Here is a 26,110-nt window from a genome sequence, read left to right on the forward strand (position 1 = left end):
GCTGTCCTCGGGAAGAGTGCCAAAAAAAAAAAAAAAAAAAAAAAAAAAAAGCCAAACAAACATCAACAAAAAATATATATTTTTAAGCAGTCAAAAATGATCAATCTGCAGGGACTATTGTTAAAGTATTGTTAAAGTTTTCAATCTGTGTAAAAAAAAAAAAACAATACTGCATTAAATCTGAATCTGAATTAGCCTGTAATGTCTGTAACTGTCTGGTTTGTAGCTCTCTTGTACCTCTGAGATGAGTGTAAAACTTAACTGTAAAACCATTTAAAATCTACAGCTGGCAAGTTCAAACAAATCAACTAAAAAAGAGGAGGAGGAAGAGGAGGAGTGACCTGCGCCTCCGGCCCACAGGGACAGGACGAACACGGCGATAGAGTATGAGCGGAGGAGAGACAGCACAGCGTAATGGCAGAGCGATGATGGAGGAAGAGTGAGTCAAACGGGAAATGCAGACTCATTTAAAGATACCTTTAGGCTGTAACTCAAGTATTTCCAGTGGACCTTGCTATGACAGTGGGTATTAGTAGTGCATTGTTTCTCAGTGTGTATATGTGTACGAGTGTGTTTGTATTTGTGTGTGTGTGTGTGTGTGTGTGTTTGTGTGCCTATGTAAAGCATCAGTGCAGAGCATGCATTAACAGTTGATGGTCTGCAGTGGTGAGACACGTACGTGTGTGAGTGGAGTTGAGAGGTCTCGTTCTTCTCGGCTTCGTAACAAGCTACGCAGAAGCCGCGCCTTTTTTTTCCGAACCACGCTTGGAGTGACAAATGGTGAAAATGGTGAGTGTGCGATGGACGTGTAATGTTGTGTAATGCAAACTATTTTTTTTTTTTTCGTTATCGAGCCGACGGACTGGCGGCTCAGTTGCACCTTACATTTTGTACATACATTAAGACACAACATCAGAGTTTTTTTTTTTAAATTAATGCTCTGGACGCTGGTGTAGACATGATATATGCCGGACCTCATGCCTCTGAGAGTCTCGAACACTGAAAAGAAATATGCAGTGAATGTACTTGATTCAAATTGATTCATTGTTGGGCCAGAACCTCTATTTTATGTTTGTTTTTTAAATTAAAAAAACTTTTTTTTATATTATTTTAAATATGTCACATATTTTACTTTGCTTATATTATGTCAAAATGCCATGATGTATGAAAAAATGACTAATAAAAATGATCCAAAATTACTTTTTTTTTTTCATAATAATAATTTTAAAAAATCTTCTCTAACAATTGTGCTCTCTCGGGCTCCGGCTGCTGATGCTGATGCTAAAACAATCCTGGAATCAGTCAAATGTCAATATCGTCGTCTGCTTAACGGTTATGGGCTTGCCTGGGCTTCATCCCAGCTGCATATAATACACACTAACACTATAAGGTATATACTATGTTTAATCTAATCTTAATAGTACTTATCTGTGAGGTTGGTACACAAAATATTAACGTATTAATACTAACGTTTTGTACTAACGTAATTCTGCAAGCTCTCTGCAAGCTCTCCAGTCCTCAATGCCCCTACAATTGCATTATTTATTTCCGTATTTAGGAAATTAGCATGGCCACTAATCCTACCTACCATGTGTGTTTTTTTTTAATAGAAGGTGGGATAAACCTGGGGTGGATATAGGGAGAATACGTACAACTCCTCACAGATCCACAGTGAGAATTGAACCCACAACCCCAGACCCCTAGAGCTGTGTGGCACTCGCACTTCCTTCTTTACCCGCCACAAAGCAAGTAAAACAGAGATATAATTGTGTTGATATTACATATTTTTGGATGTACAATCAAGTCAATCGAATGCATTCGTTTCTTTTCAGTGTGTTACTATACGCATGTACGTGTGTGTGCTTGTGCGTACCCACGACGCCGGCAGGTACCGAATGAATTTCAGTCTTTTGTATGAGTCAACTCTAGACTAAACTTCCATGCACAGACACTGTTAGGTAAATGCAGATATGTACATTCTTGCATTTGAGGGCACAAACAAGCACGTGTGTGAAAGGCGGCACGACGCATGTCAAACTCTTCAGCGCTCACCTGTTCAACGAATAAATAACCCCCCCCCCCCCCCCCCCCCCCACTCCCAAAGCAATCCCTGAAATCCCAGACACTTCCCATACTAGAGGTCTTGGCACCCTGTTCCAGCCCGCTCCCAGTTCTCCCAGTGGTCCTGGCGGGTCAGTCCGTGGGACAGTGATAGGTGTTGATCCACAACAAGTCGTCCAGCACGCCCCAGTGCAGGTAGAGGATGGAGCCCACCACGAGAACGTGCATGATCTGGTGGCTGTTGCACCAGTAGTCGAACAGGCCGGGCCGGAACCTCTCGGGGATGCGGGTGATGTTGATGACCCCGCCCACCACCGCCAGGGCGTCCATTGTGAGAAAGTGGCGCAGGGAGGTGGGGCTTCCTCCACCCACGCCCACCCCGCGCAGCAGGAAGAAGGAGAAGCGGAAGAGCGCCTGCCAGGCGAAGGAGCGCAGGCGCCGCACGCGGCTCCGGGCCGTGATGGCGCAGTAGATGGCGTAGCTGGACAGCAGGATGTAGATTACAAGGGCCACGGTGCGGGTGAACGGGTAACACAGCAGCGTACTGTACACGATGGGCAGAGCACCTGTGTGGAGGACAAAGACAAACTCATCACAAATTGTATATTCACAAAGGCATTTAAGGTTTTGGTTTAGGTTGTAAGAAGCAGTAAAGCCACTCCGCTGAAGTACAGCGTTATACAGGAGTTTCAGTTTAGTTCTCCAGCACTGAGACTGGAGTCGTATCAGCACTAGCCGCTAACCATTATAAGTGCAAGGTCTTTCTCCATTCAGAGCTGAGTATATCAGACTGTAGTCTTACAGTGTAGTTTACCGTGTTAAAACAAGTTCTGTGGGACGAACCGCTAGCTAATATCGCTGATGGGGCAGCATTAGTGAAAATCTGGAAATCTATTCTTACTGTAAATAAACAGAAGCACTTTACTCACCCAAATAAGAGAAGAGAAATCTGCGTAGATTAACATCCAGTGCTCATTTGACTTTAAAAGAAAATGTTTTTCTTAAGAATTACAGTTTTGTTTACTTAACTTAGCTTAGTGGCGAGACTTAGATGGAAAACATGGAGACACTCCTGTTCCTTACTAGTGTCACTTAATGAGTCTAGAAACCAGTGCACCTTATGTATAAAAATAGACTAGAAAATAGATGTATCATGCAATTAATGCAGTTACTGTACACTGACTGCTGAAGGGCAGTCTTCGGAATGATTTGCGCACAGGCTGCTTTTTTAATATCCCAATGTCCAAATGTTCTTATTAATTGATCATTCCTTTTCTCTTTAAACATATGGATGTACTTTTGCACTTCACACTTTTTTTAGATTTTTGTTTGATGAACATTTTGAAAAACTTTATATTTTTCATTCCACTCCACAACGATGTGGTACTTTGTGTCATCTATTTTCCGGTCTATTTTAATTCAAAAGGCACACTGAATTGTAAGGTGCATTTTAAGAAACAATAGTAAGGAACAAGGATGTCGCCATGTTTCTCTTTTAGTAAACCTACTTAGTTAGTAAACCGCTTCTGTTTATTTATAGTAAGCTTAGATTTCCAACGGCGCGGTTAGCAGCAGCGCTAGCCGTGGTTGGCAGTGCGTAGTGCTAGTAAACGCTGCCTGACGGCGCTACCCTGAGTGTTCTGGTAATCAGCTAGCGGTTCGTCACACATAACATGTTTTAATACAGCAAACATGCAGACTACAGTCTGATATTCTCACCTCTGAACAGCTAATACTAATACTGCTGTAGCCTTGTTACTGGAAAAAAACTTCACTGAGTGGCTTTATTGCTACTTACAACCTGACTGGTAGAAGTCATACATAAAGTGCACTGGACTATAAGGCGCACTGTCAATTTGTGGGAAAATTAAAGGATTTTAAGTGTGCCTTATAGCATGAAAAATATGGTACATTTAAGTTTGTGGTTGTGCGGTGACAAAATGCGAAAAAGTACAAGGGGTATGAAGACTTTTGCAAGTCACTGTACATGCATTATGATGAAATTTCATTATTATTACATCAGGGCATAATACGATCTTATAATATAATTTATCACAATTATTTCTTTGACAATTATATCCAATGTATATCTAAATAAAACTGGTTATCATGGCCGGCCTACTAACGAAGGAATAAAAGTGAATCTAACACTAAGGAGAAGTGCTCAAATTTAACCACTGAAACCAGAGAGTAATGTTAGAAGTCTTATCAGGAAAACGCCACCCGCTCTTCTCCGTTCCTCTTTTTCCATCCTCTTCTCTGTCAGTTTAGCTCATCTACTGCTCTCTCTTCTTTCCCCGAGTCCTTCTCTCCTCCTCTCTTGCTGATTCATGGCTTTCTCCAGCTCCCGCTTGCACATCTGGATATTTTTGTGCAGTCGGGTCACACTCCGAGTCGCCTGCGGAGGCTGGCACTGACGACACTGTGCGGCCGGTTTTAGCAGCGTTCAGCGCAAACTGATTCGGCTTCCCTGATTCCAGCACATTACATACCACTGTGTGCCCTTACAGATAAGCAGGGATGAGAAAAAGGATGATATGGATAAAGTCACACAGAGCAAAACGGCACAGTTGGCTTTCGTTTGCTCCTCTCATCTCCTGATAGGACTGATCCCTGCACAGACTCTTCCTAAAAACATCACGCTATCGACGTATCACGGAATATATGGACGTGAACTTAATCATTTTTGCTAACCTCAATATGAACCATTGTGTTTTTCTCAGCAAGTGTAAAACATTTAGAAACAACAATTTAATTATCTTTGTAGTGGCTGAATATTCTTAATTCAGGGTTTATACACCTGTTCCAAGGTCAGATTTAAGCCCTTTTCAAGCATTTCAAGGTCCATTTTCAAGATTTTCTAGCATCTTTCTATTGTGTTAAATTATATACAGCTCTGGAAAAAAAATAAGAGGCCACTTCAGTTTCTGAATCAGTTTTTCTGATTTTGCTATTTATAGGTATATGTTTGAGTAAAATGTCCATGTTGTTCTATTCTATAAACTACAGACAACATTTCTCCCAAACTCCAAATAAAAATATTGTCATTTAGAGCATTTATTTGCAGAAAATGAGAAGCGGATGAAGAAGAGTTTTTAGACCTTAAATAATGCAAAGAAAAAAAAGTTAATTTTCATAACATTTTAAGAGATCAGAAATCAATATTTGGTGGAATTACCCTGATTTTTAATCACAGTTTTTGTGCATCTTGGCATGTTCTCCTCCACCAGTCTTACACACTGCTTTTGGATAACGTTATGCCACTCCTGGTGTAAAGATTCAAGCAGTTCAGCTTGGTTTGGTGGCTTGTGATCATCCATCTTCCTCTTGATTATATTCTAAAGGTTTTCAATTTGGTAAAATCAAAGAAACTCATCATTTTTAAGTGTTTTCAAAAGCTGTATATGTATAAAAATACATCCCTTACATGATTAAATTAATCACTATACACCAATACGCCCAATTCTTAAGCTGTTATACATTCCTGTACACCATTATATACACCCCTTAAGCAGTTATTCATACATATACACCATTGTATACAGCCCTATACATCATTATATACATCCTTTAACTAGTTATACATCCCTATACACCATTATATACAGCCAGCAACCACCTATACATCCCTATACACCATTATATACAACCCTTAACCAGTTAAACATCCCTATACACCATTATATACATCCCTATACATCATTATATACATCCTTTAACTAGTTATACATCCCTATACACCATTATATACAACCCTTAACCAGTTAAACATCCCTATACACCATTATATAAAGCCCTTAACCAGTTAAACATCCCTATACACCATTATATACAGCCAGCAACCACCTATACATCCCTATACACCATTATATACAACCCTTAACCAGTTAAACATCCCTATACACCATTATATACAACCCTTAACTAGTTATACATCCCTATACATCATTATATACAATCCATAACCAGTTATACATCCGTATACACCATTATATACAACCCTTAACCAGTTAAACATCCCTATACACCATTATATAAAGCCCTTAAGCAGTTATACATCCCTATACACCATTATATACAGCCCTTAACCAGTTATACATCCCTATACACCATTATATAAAGCCCTTAAGCAGTTATACATCCCTATACACCATTATATACAACCCTTAACCAGTTAAACATCCATATACACCATTATATACAACCCTTAACTAGTTATACATCCCTATACACCATTATATACAATCCATAACCAGTTATACATCCGTATACACCATTATATACAACCCTTAACCAGTTAAACATCCCTATACACCATTATATAAAGCCCTTAAGCAGTTATACATCCCTATACACCATTATATACAGCCCTTAACCAGTTATACATCCCTATACACCATTATATAAAGCCCTTAACCAGTTATACATCCCTATACACCATTATATACAATCCATAACCAGTTAAACATCCATATACACCATTATATACAACCCTTAACTAGTTATACATCCCTATACACCATTATATACAATCGATAACAGTTAAACATCCATATACACCATTATATACAATCCTTAACTAGTTATACATCCCTATACACCATTATATACAATCCATAACCAGTTATACATCCCTATACACCATTATATACAATCCATAACCAGTTAAACATCCATATACACCATTATATACAACCCTTAACTAGTTATACATCCCTATACACCATTATATACAATCCATAACAGTTAAACATCCATATACACCATTATATACAATCCTTAACTAGTTATACATCCCTATACACCAGGGGTGTCAAACTCATTTTGGCCGAGGGCCACATTGGCATATTGGCTGTCCTCCGAGGGCCAGATGTAACTTATAAATGTAATAAAATGTAACCAAATGTAATATATGTAAATGAATGTAATTACTCCTTAATGTTAAATAACTCTCAATATATTATTTATTCAATCAAATATTACAGTTGCATGGAAAAAATGTTTGCTTGTTGCTCTATTAACATAAATCCTTTTAATTTGTCATGTCATGAAATCCAAAAACTCCATCAATCAAGAACCAAACTATTCAAGTGAATAGAAATGACATCAAGTTATATTAACTTTGAAATTATTAACTGAAATAAGGCTTAATAAATATAAAATCAAAAATTGTGAGCTGTTAAGAACATAGCATTTCCTCAGATTTAGCAGTTCCTCATCCAACCACTAGTGGGAGCTGCAGCAGCAGCACCACAAGTCCGCAGTCTTTACTGAGTCAGAGCTACAGCCCAGCCACGGGCTACAGGGCTCAGCTCAGCCAGTCTGGAGCGTTTTTAAAATTTTTAAGTTCTTCTGTGTATGAAATAAAGATTTTTGTAACCGAATAATACAGCTCTCTACAGTTCATCTTTCAGCCCAATCAGCTAACAGCAGCCGTTTAGAGCATGAGTCACTGCTGGGATTACATTATAAACAGGTCAGTTATCGCGCTGCTAACCTCAGGATGTTTATAACTACGGAGTTTAGTGGACACACCACGGCTGCAAGGTTAGACTGTTGAAGGCTACTGAAGACTATTAAAGGCTATTGGAGGTTATTGAAAGGGTTATTGAGGGCAGAAATTAGTAAAGGCTGGTTAGATAAGTGATTCACATCCTCGTACTTTGCTGTGGTGAAACTGTGACTAGCGCTGTCCCAGTGATGTTTATTAACGTCATTAAAACAGATTTTGTCAGCTATTGTCTTATAAATATTTACACAGAACTTATATCTCTCCTAAAAAGCGTTTATTTTGGTCAGTAACACTCTTCGTAACACAAAAGGCATACCGGTCTTTCGCCTTGAAGCACAGCCGTCCGTCTGCATCAACTTCTCTTTTTCTGGACATTATGGGATAAACATTTATACGTCTCAATTCCACCCGCGAAGTTACACCTTCCCTCCGGCAGGGTTTCCACATCAATGACTACACTGCCGTGTAGTGGCAGTAAGCCGTAACTTTGCGGGTAATACAATCGACAAGCATTGTGGGAAATGTATTTTTTGGTCAAAGAACGCTTCTGACTTATTTATTATAGACACTAAGATTTTACAAGCTCTCGCGGGCCACATAAAAAGACGTGGCGGGCCACATTTGGCCCGCGGGCCTTGTGTTTGACACATGTGCTATACACCATTATATATAATCCATAACCAGTTATACATCCCTATACACCATTATATACAGCCCTTAACCAGTTATACATCCCTATAAACCATTATATACAGCCCTTAACCAGTTATACATCCCTATACACCATTATATACAGCCCTTAACCAGTTATACATCCCTATACACCATTATATACAATCCATAACTAGTTATACATCATTATACACGATTATATTTAATTATTAACCAGTTATAAATCCCTATACACCATTATATACAACCCTTAACTAGTTATACATCCCTATACACCATTATATACAATTCATAACCAGTTAAACATCCATATACACCATTATATACAATTCTTAACCAGTTAAACATCCATATACACCATTATATAAAGCCCTTAACCAGTTATACATCCCTTTACACCATTATATACAGCCCTTAACCAGTTAAACATCCCTATACACCATTATATACAATCCATAACCAGTTATACATCCCTATACACCATTATATACAATCCATAACTAGTTATACATCATTATACACGATTATATTTAATTATAAACCAGTTATAAATCCCTATACACCACTATGTACAACCCTTAACCAGTTATATTCTGCTCAGATTATTCTCAGATTTTATTTCTGTTTATGTATAAGGGTTAATCTTCTGTTACAGTGAATAAATTAATTCCCAGTGTAAGCAATTGTGTCCATACTGCACGTCGGATTTCTGCACAACATCAATAATTTTTTCATCTGGTTTCTATATAGTTCGAAATTGTAATTGATCTGAAAGTCTGAACCATGTAGAAACGTGCTTTCACACTGAAGGTGAATCGGACCACGCTTCAGTAGAACTGCACTTTGGTTCGAACTAAATTGAAGAGTCCAAAAGTCTGGACCAAATAAGGCAGGTGTGAAAGCACCCTTACAAACCACTGACATATATAGAGATCTTATATCTCAGTGAGTCATAATCAGAAAACCTGCTGGTCCACTCTGTGACTTATGTTTCTAAAGGAACTTGCCTTTTCTGGGCACAGGATATGACCAGCCTGATGCAATATTTTAGAAACTGTCCACCTGCTCAGAGCTCGCTCGCCACACACCTGCATCAACTGCTGCAGAACTTTCTCGGTTTGCTCAGCGGAAAAGAGTCCTGCTGTAGGGACCAAATTCAGTGACGGTGAGTGACTTGATTCTTATTTAGTTGTATGAATATAATGGTACTTGACATAATTAGTCAAAATTATGCATTTTTAAATCCACGAATGGTGATCTAGCACCTGAGTACCAACTAGCTAGCAATGTGTTTTGGCTTACCAAAAATTTAAGTAATTTAATGTAGTGACATAAAATGGTTGAAAATATAATTTGTCAAAAGTCATCCAAACGTCACAGGCCTTTTCATCACTACTAACACAACTAATAATACGAAGTTCTTCAGTAGAAATAGTTACCCCTGTTTTTTTAAAAGTATAAAGTAGTTTAAAATAATACTTTTATTATCACTCCAGGTGTAATCCCACTTTTCAATGGCAGGAATGAATGGGGTTTAAAAAAATGTACCTCTATCACATTCTGTGGTAAATAAATGTATTCAATAGCTTGTACGTTTTATTCTGTGTATAGTCTTCTACCGAACATGACTAGATCCTCTAAATTATGAGGTAATTTAAAGGTAATAATACTACAATTGCTACATGCAAGCTTATGCTACTGTACATCAGTTAGCTAATGGGCTACAGCAGTCATGGGTGTCACGTTTTGGTTGATCAAAAAAAGTGTAGCCTTTTGAGTGCAGCCTGCAGGGCTGGTTGGTTATAGCAAGGCTCTCTTTCACTTCAGTAAGTATTTGCTCGATAAAGAACAAATAACTCTAGTAAATCTACTGTAGCTTACATTACACTGTAAAACATTTATGTTTTCAAGTTTTGTAATTCCAACTGGAGTTGTCAGCCTTTCAACTCAAGGTTTTTATATCAGTTTAATGAAGATACTGACACCTTTCCCACTGGCTCCTGCAACCATTTACTTGCATAGTGGGTGTATCTTCTTTAACCCTTCACTCAACATCAGTGTGTAGTTGTCCCCCCGCTTGAATTGACAGGTTGAAAAAAACATGTATTATGTAGTCAAATGCCAAATCAGTCTTTAAGGCATGAGTTGAAGTAAATAGTTAATTCAACTTGATTTAACTTTGAATGTTTAGGCAGTTTTTGAACTTATATTTTTGAGTTAAGTTGCTGATATGTTTTACAGTTTACTTTCTCTGCTAAAACACCCAGATGAACACCAGCTTCAGCTAATAATTAGTTTCATACATATAAGCTGGTACAGAATGGTCAAGGTGGTTGAAAAGCTGCTCTCTTAGGAGGAAGCATAGCCATGCTGGTAAGCAGGCTGGTTGAGCAGCTTAGGTTCGACCAGCACAGCACTTTTTACACATCCTCATAATCCAGAGGATCCAGTCATGTCCAGAAAAACAATGTACACAGAAAACAACATACTGGGTTCTAGGTTGTGAGCATGTGTATTCACTGCAGAACTTAACAAAGCCCATTCATTTTTTTGGCATTACAAATGACCATTAGACCCATTAGAGTGCCAAATATGGGCATATTGAGGACGAAAGGATGATGTAAGACTTCCGTGGTCTATGTAACTAGAGTCAAAAGACCATAACTTTCAGTCAAGTCTTAGAATAACGGTTCTTACCCAAGGTGTTGATCATACAGATGCCACACATATCTAATGTGAGCAGGGTTTTGTAGACAGGCTCGCCGCCCTCGTGGTTCATAAATAGGTGATAGACCACAGAGCCCAGCTGTGGAGATAAGCAGGCCAGGAAGTGCACCACACCCAGCCATGTCACGGTGATCTGAGACCAGGGGATGTTCAGAGGTAGCAGCACCAGAAAACAGAGCAGAGGGATTCCTGTGAAAACACACACAGAGAACAACCGTGAGAAAAAAAGAGAACTAAAGAGATCAGAGAGACAGAGACACAAAGGGAGAAACATAATACCAGAGAATAAAAGGTGTGTGTGTGAAGAGCTCAATACCGTAGAACTATTATCTAGGAAAGTATTATATGCCATTGCAACTGCTCATTGCAAGCCATGCAACTGGTGATTTATTATTTTTTTTTTAACAATATGACATTAATACCTGTGCAATGAGTTTATTCCAGTATGAATCTGCAGTATATGTAGTTTTTATAATCTGACAGAAATAACTGTGTAATGATTTTATTCCAGTATGAATCTGAGTGTATGCAGTTTTTACAATCTGACAGAAATAACTGTGCAACGATTTTATTTTAGTATGAATCTGCTGTGTTTTTAGTTTTTTTTTTTTTTTACCAATCTGACAGAAATAAATGTGCAATGATTTTATTCCAGTATGAATCTGTTTTGTTCTTTTAGGTTTTTAACAATCTGACAGAAATAATTGTGCAATTAATTAGTTCAAGTATGAATATGGAGGGTATGCAGTTTTTACAATCTGACAGAAATAATCATTGAATGATTTTAATTCAGTATGAATCTGCATTGCATAGTTTTCAGTCTAAAATGAATAATTATTGAATGATTTCTATTCAGTATGAATCTGCAATGTGTTTAACAGCTACTAACTTAACCAGTAAATAATCTTGGAACGATTTCAATCCAGTATCAATCTGGACATTGGAGTTGTAACAAAACATAACAATAATGTCGGTTTGTAATCCAGTATGCGGAGTGATTTTTTACCAGTATGAATCTGCAGTGTTTGGAGTTTTTACAGGTTGACAGTAATTAATTGTGGAATTATTTTATACCAGTACAAATCTGCAGTGTTTGCAGTTTTTTTAGAAGTTGACAGTGATAATTGTGGAATTATTTTAATCCAGTATGAATCTGCAGTGTTTGCTGCTTTTAAAGGTTGACAGTAATAATTGTGGAGTGATTTTATACCAGTATGAATCTGAAGTGTTTGCAGTTTTTACTGGTTGACTGTAACAATTGTGATGTGATTTTATACCATTACAAATCTGCAGTGTTTGTAGCTTTTGAAGGCCAACAGTAATAACTGTAGAATGATTTTAATCCAGTATGAATCTGCTGTATGTCTATTTCACAGTCTGACAGTAATCATTTTAAGCTACAGTAACAGGTAGTACAAACACAGTCAGAAGTCAGAGTAAACGGGTAATTGTACGTTATGTCTTCACAAGCGTTGGCCTGAGCTTTAAGACGTCCCTAGAGCTGAATCACACTGACATACCCATGGATTTATAGAAGCGAGTGGAACAGCCTGTGTACACTGTGACTCTCAGTACCTCTGCCCCTCAGAGAACACCAGTGCTAATAAATCAGTTCAATAAAATACAATTTTATAAGAACAATTGTAGTAATAAAAAACACAAACGGCTGATCGAAATGATTTATGAACAAGCGATAAAATTAAACCATAACCACAGAAACATTATAAAATAAATTAAATTAAACCGAGAGCAGTAATTACACCCTCGCCTGCACTTAATGATCCAAGACCTCCCAAACTAAGGGGTATATAAAATTTTCTAGGAAAAAACACACAGCGCTTTCAAAATGCATTCATAAATCATATTCTACTGAATGATCATCACTAATCATTCAATCTCTCTCTCTCTCTCTCTCTCTCCCCCCTCCCTCTATGCTTTAGCTCCTAATGTCACGCAATTTGTCCTATCCAGGTAAAAGCACCCCAGCCATCTAACAGGTCTATTTTTGAGTCAGTTATCTTTCCTGGCTCAGCACTAGAGAAGCCCACAGCTGGGCTGCTATAGATAGAGCTCGCGCTCTCTACTCTACGGCCAAGTGTGTGCGTCAGCATGGCCTCCAGGATTCAAAAGGGTGTGTGCCTTAAGCAAATGTTCTTACACTGACAATGCAGCAATAATAGCATAAATAAATAAAAAAAGCAAAACACGACATGAATGAAGATGTTAAAGTGCTCGGATATAAGGGTGAGGGTGTGCTAAATTTAAAACACACCATAACAGAGTGGTAAGCATGTGAGTCATTGCTACAATGAGGCCTTTTACAGTGAATATAAATGTCACAAGTATGAAGTTATAAGAGTGAAGTCTACACTATAAGGACAAACGTATTGGGACACTTTCTCATTAATTCTTCAGAAATCTTGGGGATTAAAAAGAAGGGAGTGACTATTTGCAACTGAATACACAAGCAGCTTTTGCAACACAGAGAGGCTAATTTCACACCCTCAATTTAAAACCATGCTGTGCAGTATACCCTAATGACTCCGAACATATTTTTTGCACTATAAGGCACAGTTAAAATCCTTTGCTTTTCCCAAAAATCGCTATTGAATTTTACCAGACAGGTTGTAAGGAGCAGTAAAGCTACTCTGTTGAAGTGCAGCGTTATACAGGAGTTTCACTTTAATTATCCAGCACCCAGGCTTAAGCAGTATTAGCATTAGCCGCTAACCGTGTTAAGCGCTAGCTATTTTGCCGTTTTATTGTATTATTATTGGCCCATAGCCTGCTGATAACCCCGGCTAGCACTACTGGAGCAGCATTAACATTAGCCGCTAGCACTGTGGGGTGGCATTTACTAGCGCTAACCACAGCTAGCACTAGCAGTTAGCCACTAATACTGCTGCACCCAGCCTTGGTGGAAATCTGGAAATGTAAGCTTACTATGAATAAACGGAAGAGCTTTACTTTCCTTTTTTTTAAGAATTACATTTTTTTTACTTGGCTTAACTTAGATACCCCCCACCACCCAGTGACAAGACCTGATGAATTAGAAGGAAAACATTGCGACACCCCTATTCCTTACTAGTGTCACATAATGCACCTTATAAGCCGGTGCACCTTATGTAAAAAACAGACGTTTATTGAAAGTGCGCCTTAAAATCTAGCGCGCCTTATAGTTCTTAGATTTTAAAATGTTTAAAATATTTAGGGGTAAGTGAGTAAGAGAGATTCTAGTTGCAAAGTTGAAAGAAACTAGATTGGCAATACTGTCCCTACCAAAAGCAAAAACCTACCACATCCTGCCAGTGAGCTACCATGTCATGTGGGAGACAAGGGTTCAGTTCCTGGTCTGGGTGACTGTGCTGTGCTACACCAATCAATCCTTGGGCAAAGACTGCAAACACTACACTGGCTCACCTCTGTAATACAAATAACCTTGTAGGTTGCTCTGGCTAGGAGCATCAGCTTAATCCCAAAAATGTAAAAACACATGACAAAACCTAGAAGAAATGCTTTTTACATTGACTTCCATACACATACTTTCAGTAATACACAGTGTAACTTAGACCTGGATGCAATTAGCACAAACTGCTACACAGACCTAGGTGCAAATACCTTGTGCCTAAATGAACTTTATCCTATGAAACTAGAATTAATCGTATGGTTCTGTGCATGTTTCCTGATTGTGGCGTCACAATAAGGGAGCCATCCAAACATACAAACTCATAGATGCATAAGAGTCCTGAGAGTGTTTATAAGGGCAGTCAAGACCCAAATGGAAATACAAAAGCATGCAAACAGTGAGTTTTGCATAGTATGCAACCTTTAATTCTTGTTCTGGACTATACAGCCTTGTGAATAAAGATTCTATATTGACAGATATATGCTTAGGCTTAATCCCTATTTGGGAAACTGATCTGTAGTGTAGCACCAAATATGTCCTATTATAGTTATAGTTATGAATAAAACAGTGTAGATTAGACACTTTTATCCTATAGAACCACACACTAAACACACTTCAGTTGCATATTTCCTATTTAATAACAAACGAAACTAAATTGAAGGAAGCTAAACTAAACCACATGCTCACTTGTGGGTTGTGAACTTGTTGGTTTCATAAGCTTTAGAGCTTCAGTGCAAAACTACAACAGCCAATTTTAGACCTGAAGCATGTCCGTACTGGTGGAGCACCAAACTACCACTTTAAATCTCACAGTGCAGGAAACCCAGAACACTGTGACTCTAGTATGGATCAGATATCGCATAAAATCCATACGACACACAAAGTGTCCTATTTGCAGATAGAACTCAGAAAAAGAACAAAAACCCATCTCAGTGACTTCAGAGTCTGCGGTCAAGACCAGGCCTGTCAGCAGTGATATCATGACATGACAGCTTTTCCCCTCATCAAGTCAAAACTTGATTCTTCTGCACAAGTCATTTTAAACAGCTAATGACACAAGACAAGACTGACGTATGGAAACATTTACTGGCGGGGAATCTTGGGCAATGTCTGGAACATCTCCGCTGGGTCAGGGGTAAAGCAAATGAGCTTTTCAAGGGTGTGTTCAAAACAAAACCTATGCAAAAAAGTCTGGGCCTACTGATGCATACAGGATGTATGTTTGGTGGCTGTTGAAGGCAACATGGGTTAGTACAACTTGCTATGACTCTTTAAGAGTTTTTAAGTGTTGTTATGTTAATTATTTAAATGGGAAATTATTAACATCAGTTTCCCTGTAGTTGCTAAATAAGTACAACAAAAATGCATGATTCTGGCAAAAATATGCATTGCAAAAGATACTGTCTGCAACTTAAACCTCTGAAAAAATTAAGAGACCACTTCATTTTCTGAATCAGTTTATCTGATTTTGCTATTATAGGTATATGTTTGAGTAAAATTACATTGTTGTTTTATTCTATAAACTACGCACAACATTTCTCCCAAATTCCAAATAAGAATATTGTCATTTAGAGCATTTATTAGCAGGAAATGAGAAATGGCTGAAATAAAAAACGATTCAGAGCTTTTAGAACTCAAATAATGCAAAGAAAACAAGTTCATATTCATAAAGTTTTAAGAGTTTAGAATTAGAATTTATTAGAATAACCCTGGTTTTTAATCACAGTTTTTATGCATCTTGGCATGTTCTCCTCCACCAGTCTTACACACTGCTTTTGGATAACTTTATGCCACTCCTGGTGCAAAACTTCAAGCAGTTCAGCTTGGTTTGATGGTTTGTGATCATCCATCTTCCTCTTTATTCCAGGTTTTCAATTAGGAAAAAAAAAAAAAAAAAACTAATAATTTTTTAATGGTCTCTTATTTTTTCCCAGAGCTGTATTTTGCATTGTTAAAAACACAGAACTTTTCACCAGATTTTAACATAAATCAATGATGTAACATGATGACCGATCATGATACTAACAGTGAACTCCACAAATTCGAGATTAAACTAATATAAATTATATTTGCCTGATATAATCTGTCTCTCATAGATATTTCATGACAGATGGAAACAGATGACAGATTGACAGATTTCATGACAGATGTGTAAACTTTCTTTTTGTTCCAAATTAAAAAAACAGTTTCACATTGATCATTTAATTTCGCTTTACATTACATTGCACGTCCTAAAAGACAAAAAAAAACGTTATTCAAAATCGAATCTTAATTTTATCTCATTATTGCGTACATCTGTTGCTACGTTTGAATTAAAAAACATCACAGACACGCCCACACAGCAAATCGAGAGATTTAGCATGGAGGAATGCATTGAAGAAAAGTGCTAATGGACACATACTGTGAGAGCAACTTATGTTGTCTTCACAATTACATAACAAGACAATGCAAACCACACACTGCACATGTTACAAAGGCATTGCAGCAGAACAAGAGAGTACAGATACTGGGCTATGTGTGGAGAATATAACACCTGAAACGAGTTCTTCGCTTGGTATCCTCAGTGCCAAAGTGCCTTTTAAGAGTTGTAAGAAGGAATGGGTGTGTAGACAGCAGTGAAAAACGTGTGGAGAATAAGAACACAACCATTACAGAAGGTGTGTTCACGGCAATGAAGAATGTGTGGAGATGAAAGACCCAGCCGCTATTAAAGGTGTGTGGACAGCAGTGGAGAGTACATGTGGAGAAGAATGCAACCAGTAAAGGGCGTGTGTGGACAGCAAGGGAGTACATGCAAAGAAGAAGAAGAACCAAGAAGAACATGTTTCTAACAGCATTCAAGCGATTGATGGCCAGTGTATTTGGAAAATATGGCGACACTGAATTTTTAATCCGGCCCCACACAGAGCATTAAAAAAGCATGACACGGGCTCAATTGGGTAAGGACACACCAAGTGTATTGTTTATTTTCCAGCTTCCTGACGCCAAGTCAGCGTAGGGGTCAAGTTAAGCTGTGTCACTCATTTAAAGCCCTGATTTCCTGCTTGCTGGGCAACAAATAAAAGGATCCAATGCTCAGAGGCTGCAGAGTAAGCTCACAGCATGGGTAACACAAGCTGTTCACATTCAGTTCTTCTGCTGCACTTCAGGCTGGGGGAAGCCCTCCACCGCACTGCACGGGTTCATGTTTTCCCCGCTGCAATACATACAACACCTGACTCACTACAGCGCTGCATTCTCAGCCCCGTCACGAGCTGAGTCGAGTGTATTAAAGCCGGGAGCAAAGCAAAAATGCAGTCCGTAGCAGGATTAACAACCTGTTTTGCCTACAATACAATTTGGCTTCAATTTGGCTGTGGTGTATTATTCTGTATTATCAAACTGCAAACAGTAAAATCGGCAAATAAAACAGATTAGCTGGAAAGTTTTAATCTGTCAGCTCATCTCCCGTAGCCTGGTCATTGTATGCATGAAGATTCGTAGTTAGTATGAGTAGAGTGTAAGATAACATTTACATCTAAAGCATCTGAAAGGATTGTGATACACAGTGTTTATTCTTAACATTTGCACCACCTCCCTCATATTGAGGATGTCCTATTGGTGTTGCCACAACAGACAACGTTTCAGTCATGGGGTCCTATCTTACATCCTGTCCAAGGCACGTCACCATGCGTATTTCTATATTACACTCATCAATAGTCTATTTTCATGCCTTGCGTCTGCGCCGGTTGAATAGCAAAGGCAATTGTGAAAATATCTACACTAACTGAGGTGTGTACAGGTCAATTTCTGGTGTTTTGCTATCTTAGCAACGGAAAACACAGGTGCCCCACTGAAGGTTGAACCCTGACAACAGTGAACAGTCGCTGCTATCTTGGCAAGCAGGTAGACCCAAGTTTACATAAACAATAAACAGAATACAAACTAAAAAAATAATTTATAAACAGATTGGTATTTTAATGACTTCTAATCAGAGGAAACTGAAAATGACCTGTGCACTCATGCTGTAACATTTTGTGAGCAGGTCATTTTCAGTTTGCTCTGATTAGAAGTGCAGAAGCGCTGCACCATTAAAATACCAATCTGCCAAAGTTAGAGTGCACCTGGCTCTTAAAGGGAATGGCAAGTGACACGCTGGTTAGTTTATTGCATGTTACGCTCAAAACACACCTGTGATTAATTCATTTTTGCATCCTTATGATAGCAAAGAAACACTAAAACCCTAAATCAAGCTGCAAAGTGCACACTTGATGGCTCGCCTATAGATTGATAAAATAGGGCCCATGGATCCCACAAGATGAGGGGCCTTCATTAGAATCAATGAGCTTTTGCTGCCCATGACTCTGTCGCTGATTCACTGGTTGTCCTTTATTGGGAGTACTTTCGGTAGGCATTATTGACCACTGTATATCAGAAAAAAACAAGACCTGCTTAGCAATTGTTAGCAATACTTTCCTACTAGACAGATATAAATCAGGGTAAATCAGCAGAGACCTAGGGCACTGCACTTGCTTGCTAATATCTTATTAATGTTTTGACCAAAGTGTGGTCTGCAGACTAATATGTCTCATGGGGAAGTTTGATTAAGGTTACATTAACTGTAATAAGATTCTTTTTTGGGTGTGTATTTACAGAGATGAGAGAGCTGACAATCTTAGTCCAGTGTTTGATAGCAATATTAGCCTAGAGTCTCCTGTTGTGAATTAAAGAGCCATGCCATTAAATGATTTTTTAATTCCTCCCTAAATGCATCTCATAGGGTGGATTTATACACTTTGTGGGCGATTCTCTTGAGCTTACCTTGTCTTAGTCTTACCTCATTTTGACATTTTGTAGCTCTTCTCCAACTTAAGTGTCTCTCTGAATTATACACACATTGCTGTAATTTGTTGTCTTTGTCCTTGTCTTTCTCCTTTTTTGTCATATCTCCTGAGCTGTGTTAGTGTCCTTAGTCTTTCTCTTGGTGGCCTGCTCTTTCCTGTCTTCATGCTTCATCCTGTACTTTTCCTAAAAACATGAAACTGCCCTCTAAATCATCATATTTTACATTTGCCAATTTGTCTAAGATGTCCCTTCAATTTCTCCTTACACTGTCACTTCAAAAGTGTTAAGGCTAATTTATGCTTCTCTGTTAAATTAACACCACAGTCTATGCATAACCTGATGAGCACCTCCCCAAAAATGTATAGGCAAGCTGTCCACTGACCACCACGCAGCATGATTTAGAGCGTGTCATTTCTTTGGTATCGTGAGGATGCCAAAAAATACAAATTGTGTGAATTGAAACGCACAAAAAGCATATACTAATTTTCTTAATTAATCATGGGTATATTTTGTGTGTTTTAAAATAAACCAATCAGTGTTTAACTTGCTATATGACTTGGAAAATATCTGGCCTGCGGGCAAATTTAATTGCCAACCCCTGCCCTATGTGTTGCGACACAAACACAAATGCAAAAGTATAAACACTCACAACAACAAAGACCACTCTTGCAGAATACTATGCTGTAGACTCTGTCTTCACTCTACACAAATGTATAAACCAGGCTATAGCCAACACATTCTTTGCTAAATTAAACTCAAATTAAAGACGTGTTTTGCAACATCGGCTGGTAAAAGTCGAAGCACCACACTCTTTACAAATCACAAAGCTGATTTTACTGTGATTATAGCCACATATCAGATATCAAACACATCTAGGCTGGAAAATATTAGATTTTCCAAAACACTGTATATATGTCATCTTAAATTAGGGCTGCAGTCAAATAATGGCTTACAAAAAAAAGTTGAATTCAAATTTCAACTGTCAACTATTTATTAATTTGTAACCGCAATGTACTATACAAATTGCTGGGGACAAAAGCACAATGTGAAAGGGTTAAGAGCCTTGAAAGGTTAATATCAGCACTTTTCACATTGAAATGCTTTGGGGGCATTTAAAATCAGCTGTTTCTACTGTTTCTAACATTTCAAACTGATATATAGGAACAGGAACTGTACCCACATGGAGCATAACAGAAATAATCGTTGACTAATAAAAAAAAATAGTCATCAGATTAGCAGACTACCAAACTAATCATTAGTTGCAGCTCTAACGTAACTGACTTTAATGTAACATACAAAAAGTGCACTACCTTTAACAAAGAAAAAATCTGCACATTTGTTTGCCATGTGAAATGAAATACTAACTTGTCCCTCTTTAAAACAAAACCTGGCCACTTTGTGTAAACTATTAATACTTTTGATATCAAGGTTATATTTGGATAAGACCAAGAATAAAAATTAAGTACAAACGAACCCAAGACACACTTAAAACTGATGCATATCTGATCCGCTTCAAGAGGTGATTTGAGAAGCATTTTAGCCAATCTGACTCTGTAAGACACATTCAACAATCAAAACTTAAAACCACCACCAGTGGTAATTGCTGCACAATGAGTGAAACTGGAGATGCCTTTGACTACCTAGTGTGAAAGCATGTGTTACAATCTTATCAGGACACAATCCAGTCACATGAACTGACCTGGTGCAAATAGGGTCAAAAGGAATGAACTACACACCTAGAAGATGTTTAAACGTGTAAACGTCTGATATTTAGTGATATTTAGTTAGTAAATAGGTAATCTGTTGTGTTTGAGCAGTTGGGCTCATTACCCCTCTCCCATTGTGTTTGTTGTCCTGTATCCAACTCTTTGTGTAATGCGGTGCTGTTACAAATTACAATTAGTCAACACTGAAATTTGGAGAATTTTGGAATTTTTATAATCGACCTGGCCAATTACATCGACTAATCGTTGCAGCCATATTTTACTGAACAAAAAACAAAGAATCACAGATTTGAAATGTAAATGAAATGTAAATGTAATTACAAACATCACTAACTCTGTAGTGAACCATGCATTGAGTAAATACATGTAAATGCTATAGTAAAATGATTATAAAACAACTCTAATCGTCTATGGGAAAACAAGCTCAGAAGAAAGCTCTAAATAAAGTAGCATTATGTGTATGTGAACACTGCTACATTTACTAAATCTTCCATTTCATCCACAGCCCACATCTTTAGTCCACATTTTCATGTGAGTGTACATCTGGCAGTTTTTCTTTATATTGTTTCAAACTTGTATGATGAATAGACCAATAGAAATGCTTCAAAATGACTATGAATTTAATCTTATTACAAAGACTTTCAGTGTCAGATAATAAAGATTTTTCCTTCTGTTGTAAATGTGCTGTTTTGGAGACTTGCACACTTTGTACGTGACAGCGACGATATATGGGAAATACGCCACATTTGTGATATCAGAAAATTAATACTTTAACACAGCTGTTTAGCTCCACCCATTTGTGTTAATTAAATTAAAATGATTGTTTCAGTCTAAATATTTTACTCCTAAAGGCACAATTGCAAAATTAAAGTGATAACATAATAGATAAAAGTGGATTAAAATTATGACGTAGGTCACACAAAAAAGTACAACAATAAAACATGACCTGTAACAAAAATTCTCATGTAATTGCTCTTTAAAAAAGCATAACATGCATTTCCTAACTTAAGTCTCGAGTGATACATTTTACATTACCTACAGTCAGCCCATATCAGCCTACTCCCCTTCTCATATCAATTCAATTATGAGTGACTCATGTGTGCAAATAATGGCCAGCTGGTCCAAAGGGCACTTCTTGCTGGAACACTTTCTTTACCCTGGTTATCTCTGACTCTGTCTTCTCTGTGAACTCCAGACACTGCCTGGATCAGTTCAGCTCCACCAGCAGCTCACCTGATTTACATTAATGAAGGACTGACTGGATAAACTACAAACCCTTTACACTTGGTCACACTACGTTATTAATATCTGATATAACCGTATACTCATCATTTTTGAGCCACATTAAATTTTACATTTACACATAGTAGACAAAGGTGTCTCTGGTTAGTTGGACTGAAATCTGATTTACTGTTTGGAACAGAATATGCAAATGATTACAGGTGACTTGGTTGTACTGGGAGGAGTTTTGGGAGGTTGTGGCTCAAATGCATCTGAGACCACCGCCTGAAGTGTCTCCTGGGTGTATTTACGCTTGAATTTTTATGAGGCTTGGCCTAATCTAGATACTTGAGAAGTATGAAGTGACCAAGTGTAAACAGGGTGTTAGATGTGATCTGGGAATAGTGGTTTTCCTCTAGAAGGCTGCTAGGAATATTTTAGAATATTTTAGGAAGTGAACTGATGTAATTTATTATTCCATCAGTCCATTAACAACAAATAAACACATTTAAATTATACATGATGACTAAAATATGAATGTACAGACGTGGTATTAGTTTAGCATGAACATAGAACTTATTAAAATGTTTAAATATTACACATAAAATGTATTTTTTTCAGTTGTATAATTATAAGTAAAAATTACACCATGTATGGACCAACTGAAACTACTTTTGGATAACTTTATGCCACTCCTGGTGCAAAAGTTCAAGTAGTTCAGCATGCTTTGATGTTTTTTTTATCATCCACTCTTCTCTTGATTACATTTCAGAAGTTTTCAATTTGGTAAAATCAAAGAAACTCTCCCTTTTAAGTGGTATGTATTTAAATACATATTCACAAAAAAAAGCAAAGCTGTGTTACAATGTATCAGTGTAAAATTTAAAAAGGTTCATAGTCATTGGTTATACTCAAATTGATTGAATAAAACCAGTTTCCCCAATTTACTTTAGCAAATGTATCCTTGCTTGTGTAAACTGGTGTAAAACAGGTTGTCCTTTATTGCACACTTTGCATCTGCACTAAAAAAATGCACATGTTCACAAATGCACTAGCCTAAATCATCTGAGCATTACCAATCAAAGCCAGCTTGAACTTCAAATTAGAATTCAGTTAAACCACAATATAAGATGGTACATATTGCCATGCTTTGAAGGGTCCAGAGACTTTTACAGTCCAGTGTAGAGCTAGTCTAGCTTTACAGCCTGTTTTATGGTTAAATAAAGTCAGTGACGGTACTTACCATGCGTGTAGATGTTGCCCAGTTCATTGTGTAGATAGAAGAGGCTCCTGATGCAGTCCTGAACCGACGATATGGGTCTGTAGCCAGTCAGGACGTATTTGTTGAACTGCAGGTGTGGTGGAGAATTTGCCCAGTCCAGTAACCTGGGGCCATTTAGACAGGCCATAGCAGCGAGGACGGATAGGACGAGAACAACAACACAACAGCAACACCACCACCACAGCTGCACATGTATGCACAGGCGGAGCACAGTTACTGCTCATAAAGAGGGAATTGAACACCATAGGCATTGGGATGTGAACTTATGCCTGCATTATGCAGCTATGGCTGGCTGACCGGAAAGGCAGGAAAGTCAAAGAAATAGACTGGTTGGTATTCCTGTGCCTGAGCAGTAGTGTGATCCGTTGTCTTTGTCTGTCTTTTCTGTACCTGCCCGCTTCTGGATTGTGGTCCGAGTTGTCATCCGCAAGGATGTAGAAAGAAAAAGCACACAGCCTTCATAATGACACCCAGCTGTGCACAATGTTGCAACATTTAACTATACAGTCAATCACGCCCAGTGCAGTAACCTTTGAGCCTGGTATGGTCTTGAGTCTTGTCACCTTGGCATGCAGTGTGAAGGCATCTTCCACACCAGGTGTAGGACTCCAGGGCTCTCTTGCTCAAGTTCCTCAGCAATCTCCAACACTCCAATCTGCTTGTGTGGCTCTCCCAAAAGAGGAGAAGAATAATCAGTCGGTCAGCTTTGACTGCAAGGTGAATTTCTCGCCAGCTTCCGCTTCTCTATGAGTTTGTAGTGGGACTTCATTATGGTGGCAACAAAGTCACCAACACTCATCACTGAATTTTTAAATGTTAAATGTTCTTTTTTTTGGTGTTGTTGTTGGGAAAGTCAGCAAAAAGTGAGCAAAGTGTGACACCCAGCTTTGCACCCAGTGCAGAAATTATTCTCAATATGGTGTTGTTATTATCTCGATATTACTAAGCTTGGACCGACCAACCACATTTATAACATGTTCATTAACATGTGACTAATCTATCCCTAGCTAATACACAACTGTTTTGTAGCTAGGTGTTCACCATTTAAGCAGGCCAACATGAATAGTTTCATTTGTTCAATTCCATTTGTTCAATCAGCTTCAGCTCACAGTATGGTTTAACAGCATGCTGGTGTGATGAATGTACCTGTATATGAATCTGTGTGTCCTGAAATGTCAGTCAACCTAGTGCTAATCAGTTTTCAAGTTTTTAATCAGTTTTAAATCAGTTCTGAATGAAATTTCACGGGGAATGTGGATCCAAACACTTGCACATGCACTTCTCTGCACAGGTAACTAACTAGGTTGGCTGTTTCAGGTTCAATAACTAGTTCTGTCTATTCAATGGAGAAATTAAACATTCTACCACAGAACAGAGCACATTATGGCTCAGCTTAAAGAAAACTTTGACCAAAAAAGGGAAAGAAATAGAAGTCACCCATTCAACCCATTCAGTCCTGTAGTTAGTTAGCTAGCTAGCTGACAGCCATGTCTCTCCCCGGCTCCACACACAGCTGTGGCTAGGCTAGCAGGTTAGCAGCACGAGATAGCTGCTGTCACCTCCAGAAAAGGTGAAAAGGGGCTGGCTTACAGATGGACAAAGCAAGGACGAACTTCCCAAAGAAATTTCTTGAAAAAAAGCCCAAACTGGGGCCATAAAAACGCCCAGGGTTTCAATAACAGTGGTCGTGTCCCGGTTGCTAGGCGGTTTGCTAACGGCCCATAGAGACCGTAACGTTAACGTTAATGAAACCGTCGCTACAGAGTGAGTTACGCTGGACGCCTTTAAATCCGCTGTTTTTCATCCCCTCGTCTTTCAGCGCTGATAAACATCCAGTTTTGCCGCGCGCTGCGAATATTCGCGATAAATCTGGACCTTCTGTCCCCAGAAAGCCCCGACCATCTTCTCTCTCCCGTTTCCTAAGGCAGCAGATTGGCTCGGCTCGCCTCACCCGCGTTTCATTTCCCCACCCGTATTTCGACTAATCCCGCCTCCCCAGCGCTCGCATTGGACACCGCGACCCGCCCTGCTGCGCTCTGCCGCCTTCTGATTGGCTAATAGTTCACTCTCATTAAGCGCTTGCCTGAAAACGGGTGGGTGAAAATAATGACGCCTCGCCGCGCTGTAGCTACTGGGCCTTGTGGAGGAGAAATGAAATGCAGATTACACACACAGGTATCAGGAGTTAGAGGTCCCAGGTCATACAGGATTTATGCAAATTAGCAACTGTTTTTTATCGTATTTTATCTTAAGTACTGAGAAAGAGACAGTCAGGTTTTTTCACACACATTTATATATATATATGTATATATATATATACATATATATATATATATATATATATATATATATATATATATATATATATATATATATATGTATATATATATATATATATATATATATATGTATATATATATATATATACATACATATATATCATAAAATATATAAAAAATTAAAAATACAAATGGAATGCAACAAAATCCCAACAGATCATGAGACAAAATAGGTGCTTTAAAAACAAATTGCACAAAATATTAAAAATGTCTGCATCATTGAAATTAGGGATGCACCAAATTATCAAAAACCTTAACTATTTGTCAGAAAATAGCAAACAAGCACTTTTGGGGCTTGACCAAATAAATTAAAAGACTTAAGAATTTCTACTAAACTATGAC

At 38.1% G+C, this 26,110-nt stretch overlaps 1 protein-coding gene across 1 annotated transcript; it reads right to left on the minus strand.

Moving 5' to 3' along the window:
- Positions 1-2,083: 2,083 nt before the first annotated feature.
- paqr4a (progestin and adipoQ receptor family member IVa) lies at positions 2,084-25,370 on the minus strand. Its single transcript, XM_007251025.4, has 3 exons — positions 23,391-25,370; positions 10,943-11,161; positions 2,084-2,627 (listed from the first exon to the last, which is right to left on the minus strand). Exons 1-3 carry the CDS (start codon positions 23,554-23,556, stop codon positions 2,194-2,196), a joined length of 819 nt encoding a protein of 272 aa, XP_007251087.3. The 5' UTR covers positions 23,557-25,370; the 3' UTR covers positions 2,084-2,193.
- Positions 25,371-26,110: the final 740 nt, after the last annotated feature.

The sequence above is a fragment of the Astyanax mexicanus genome, chromosome 19, assembly GCF_023375975.1.
Source record: "Astyanax mexicanus isolate ESR-SI-001 chromosome 19, AstMex3_surface, whole genome shotgun sequence".
In the NCBI taxonomy this organism is placed as follows: Eukaryota; Metazoa; Chordata; class Actinopteri; order Characiformes; family Acestrorhamphidae; genus Astyanax; species Astyanax mexicanus.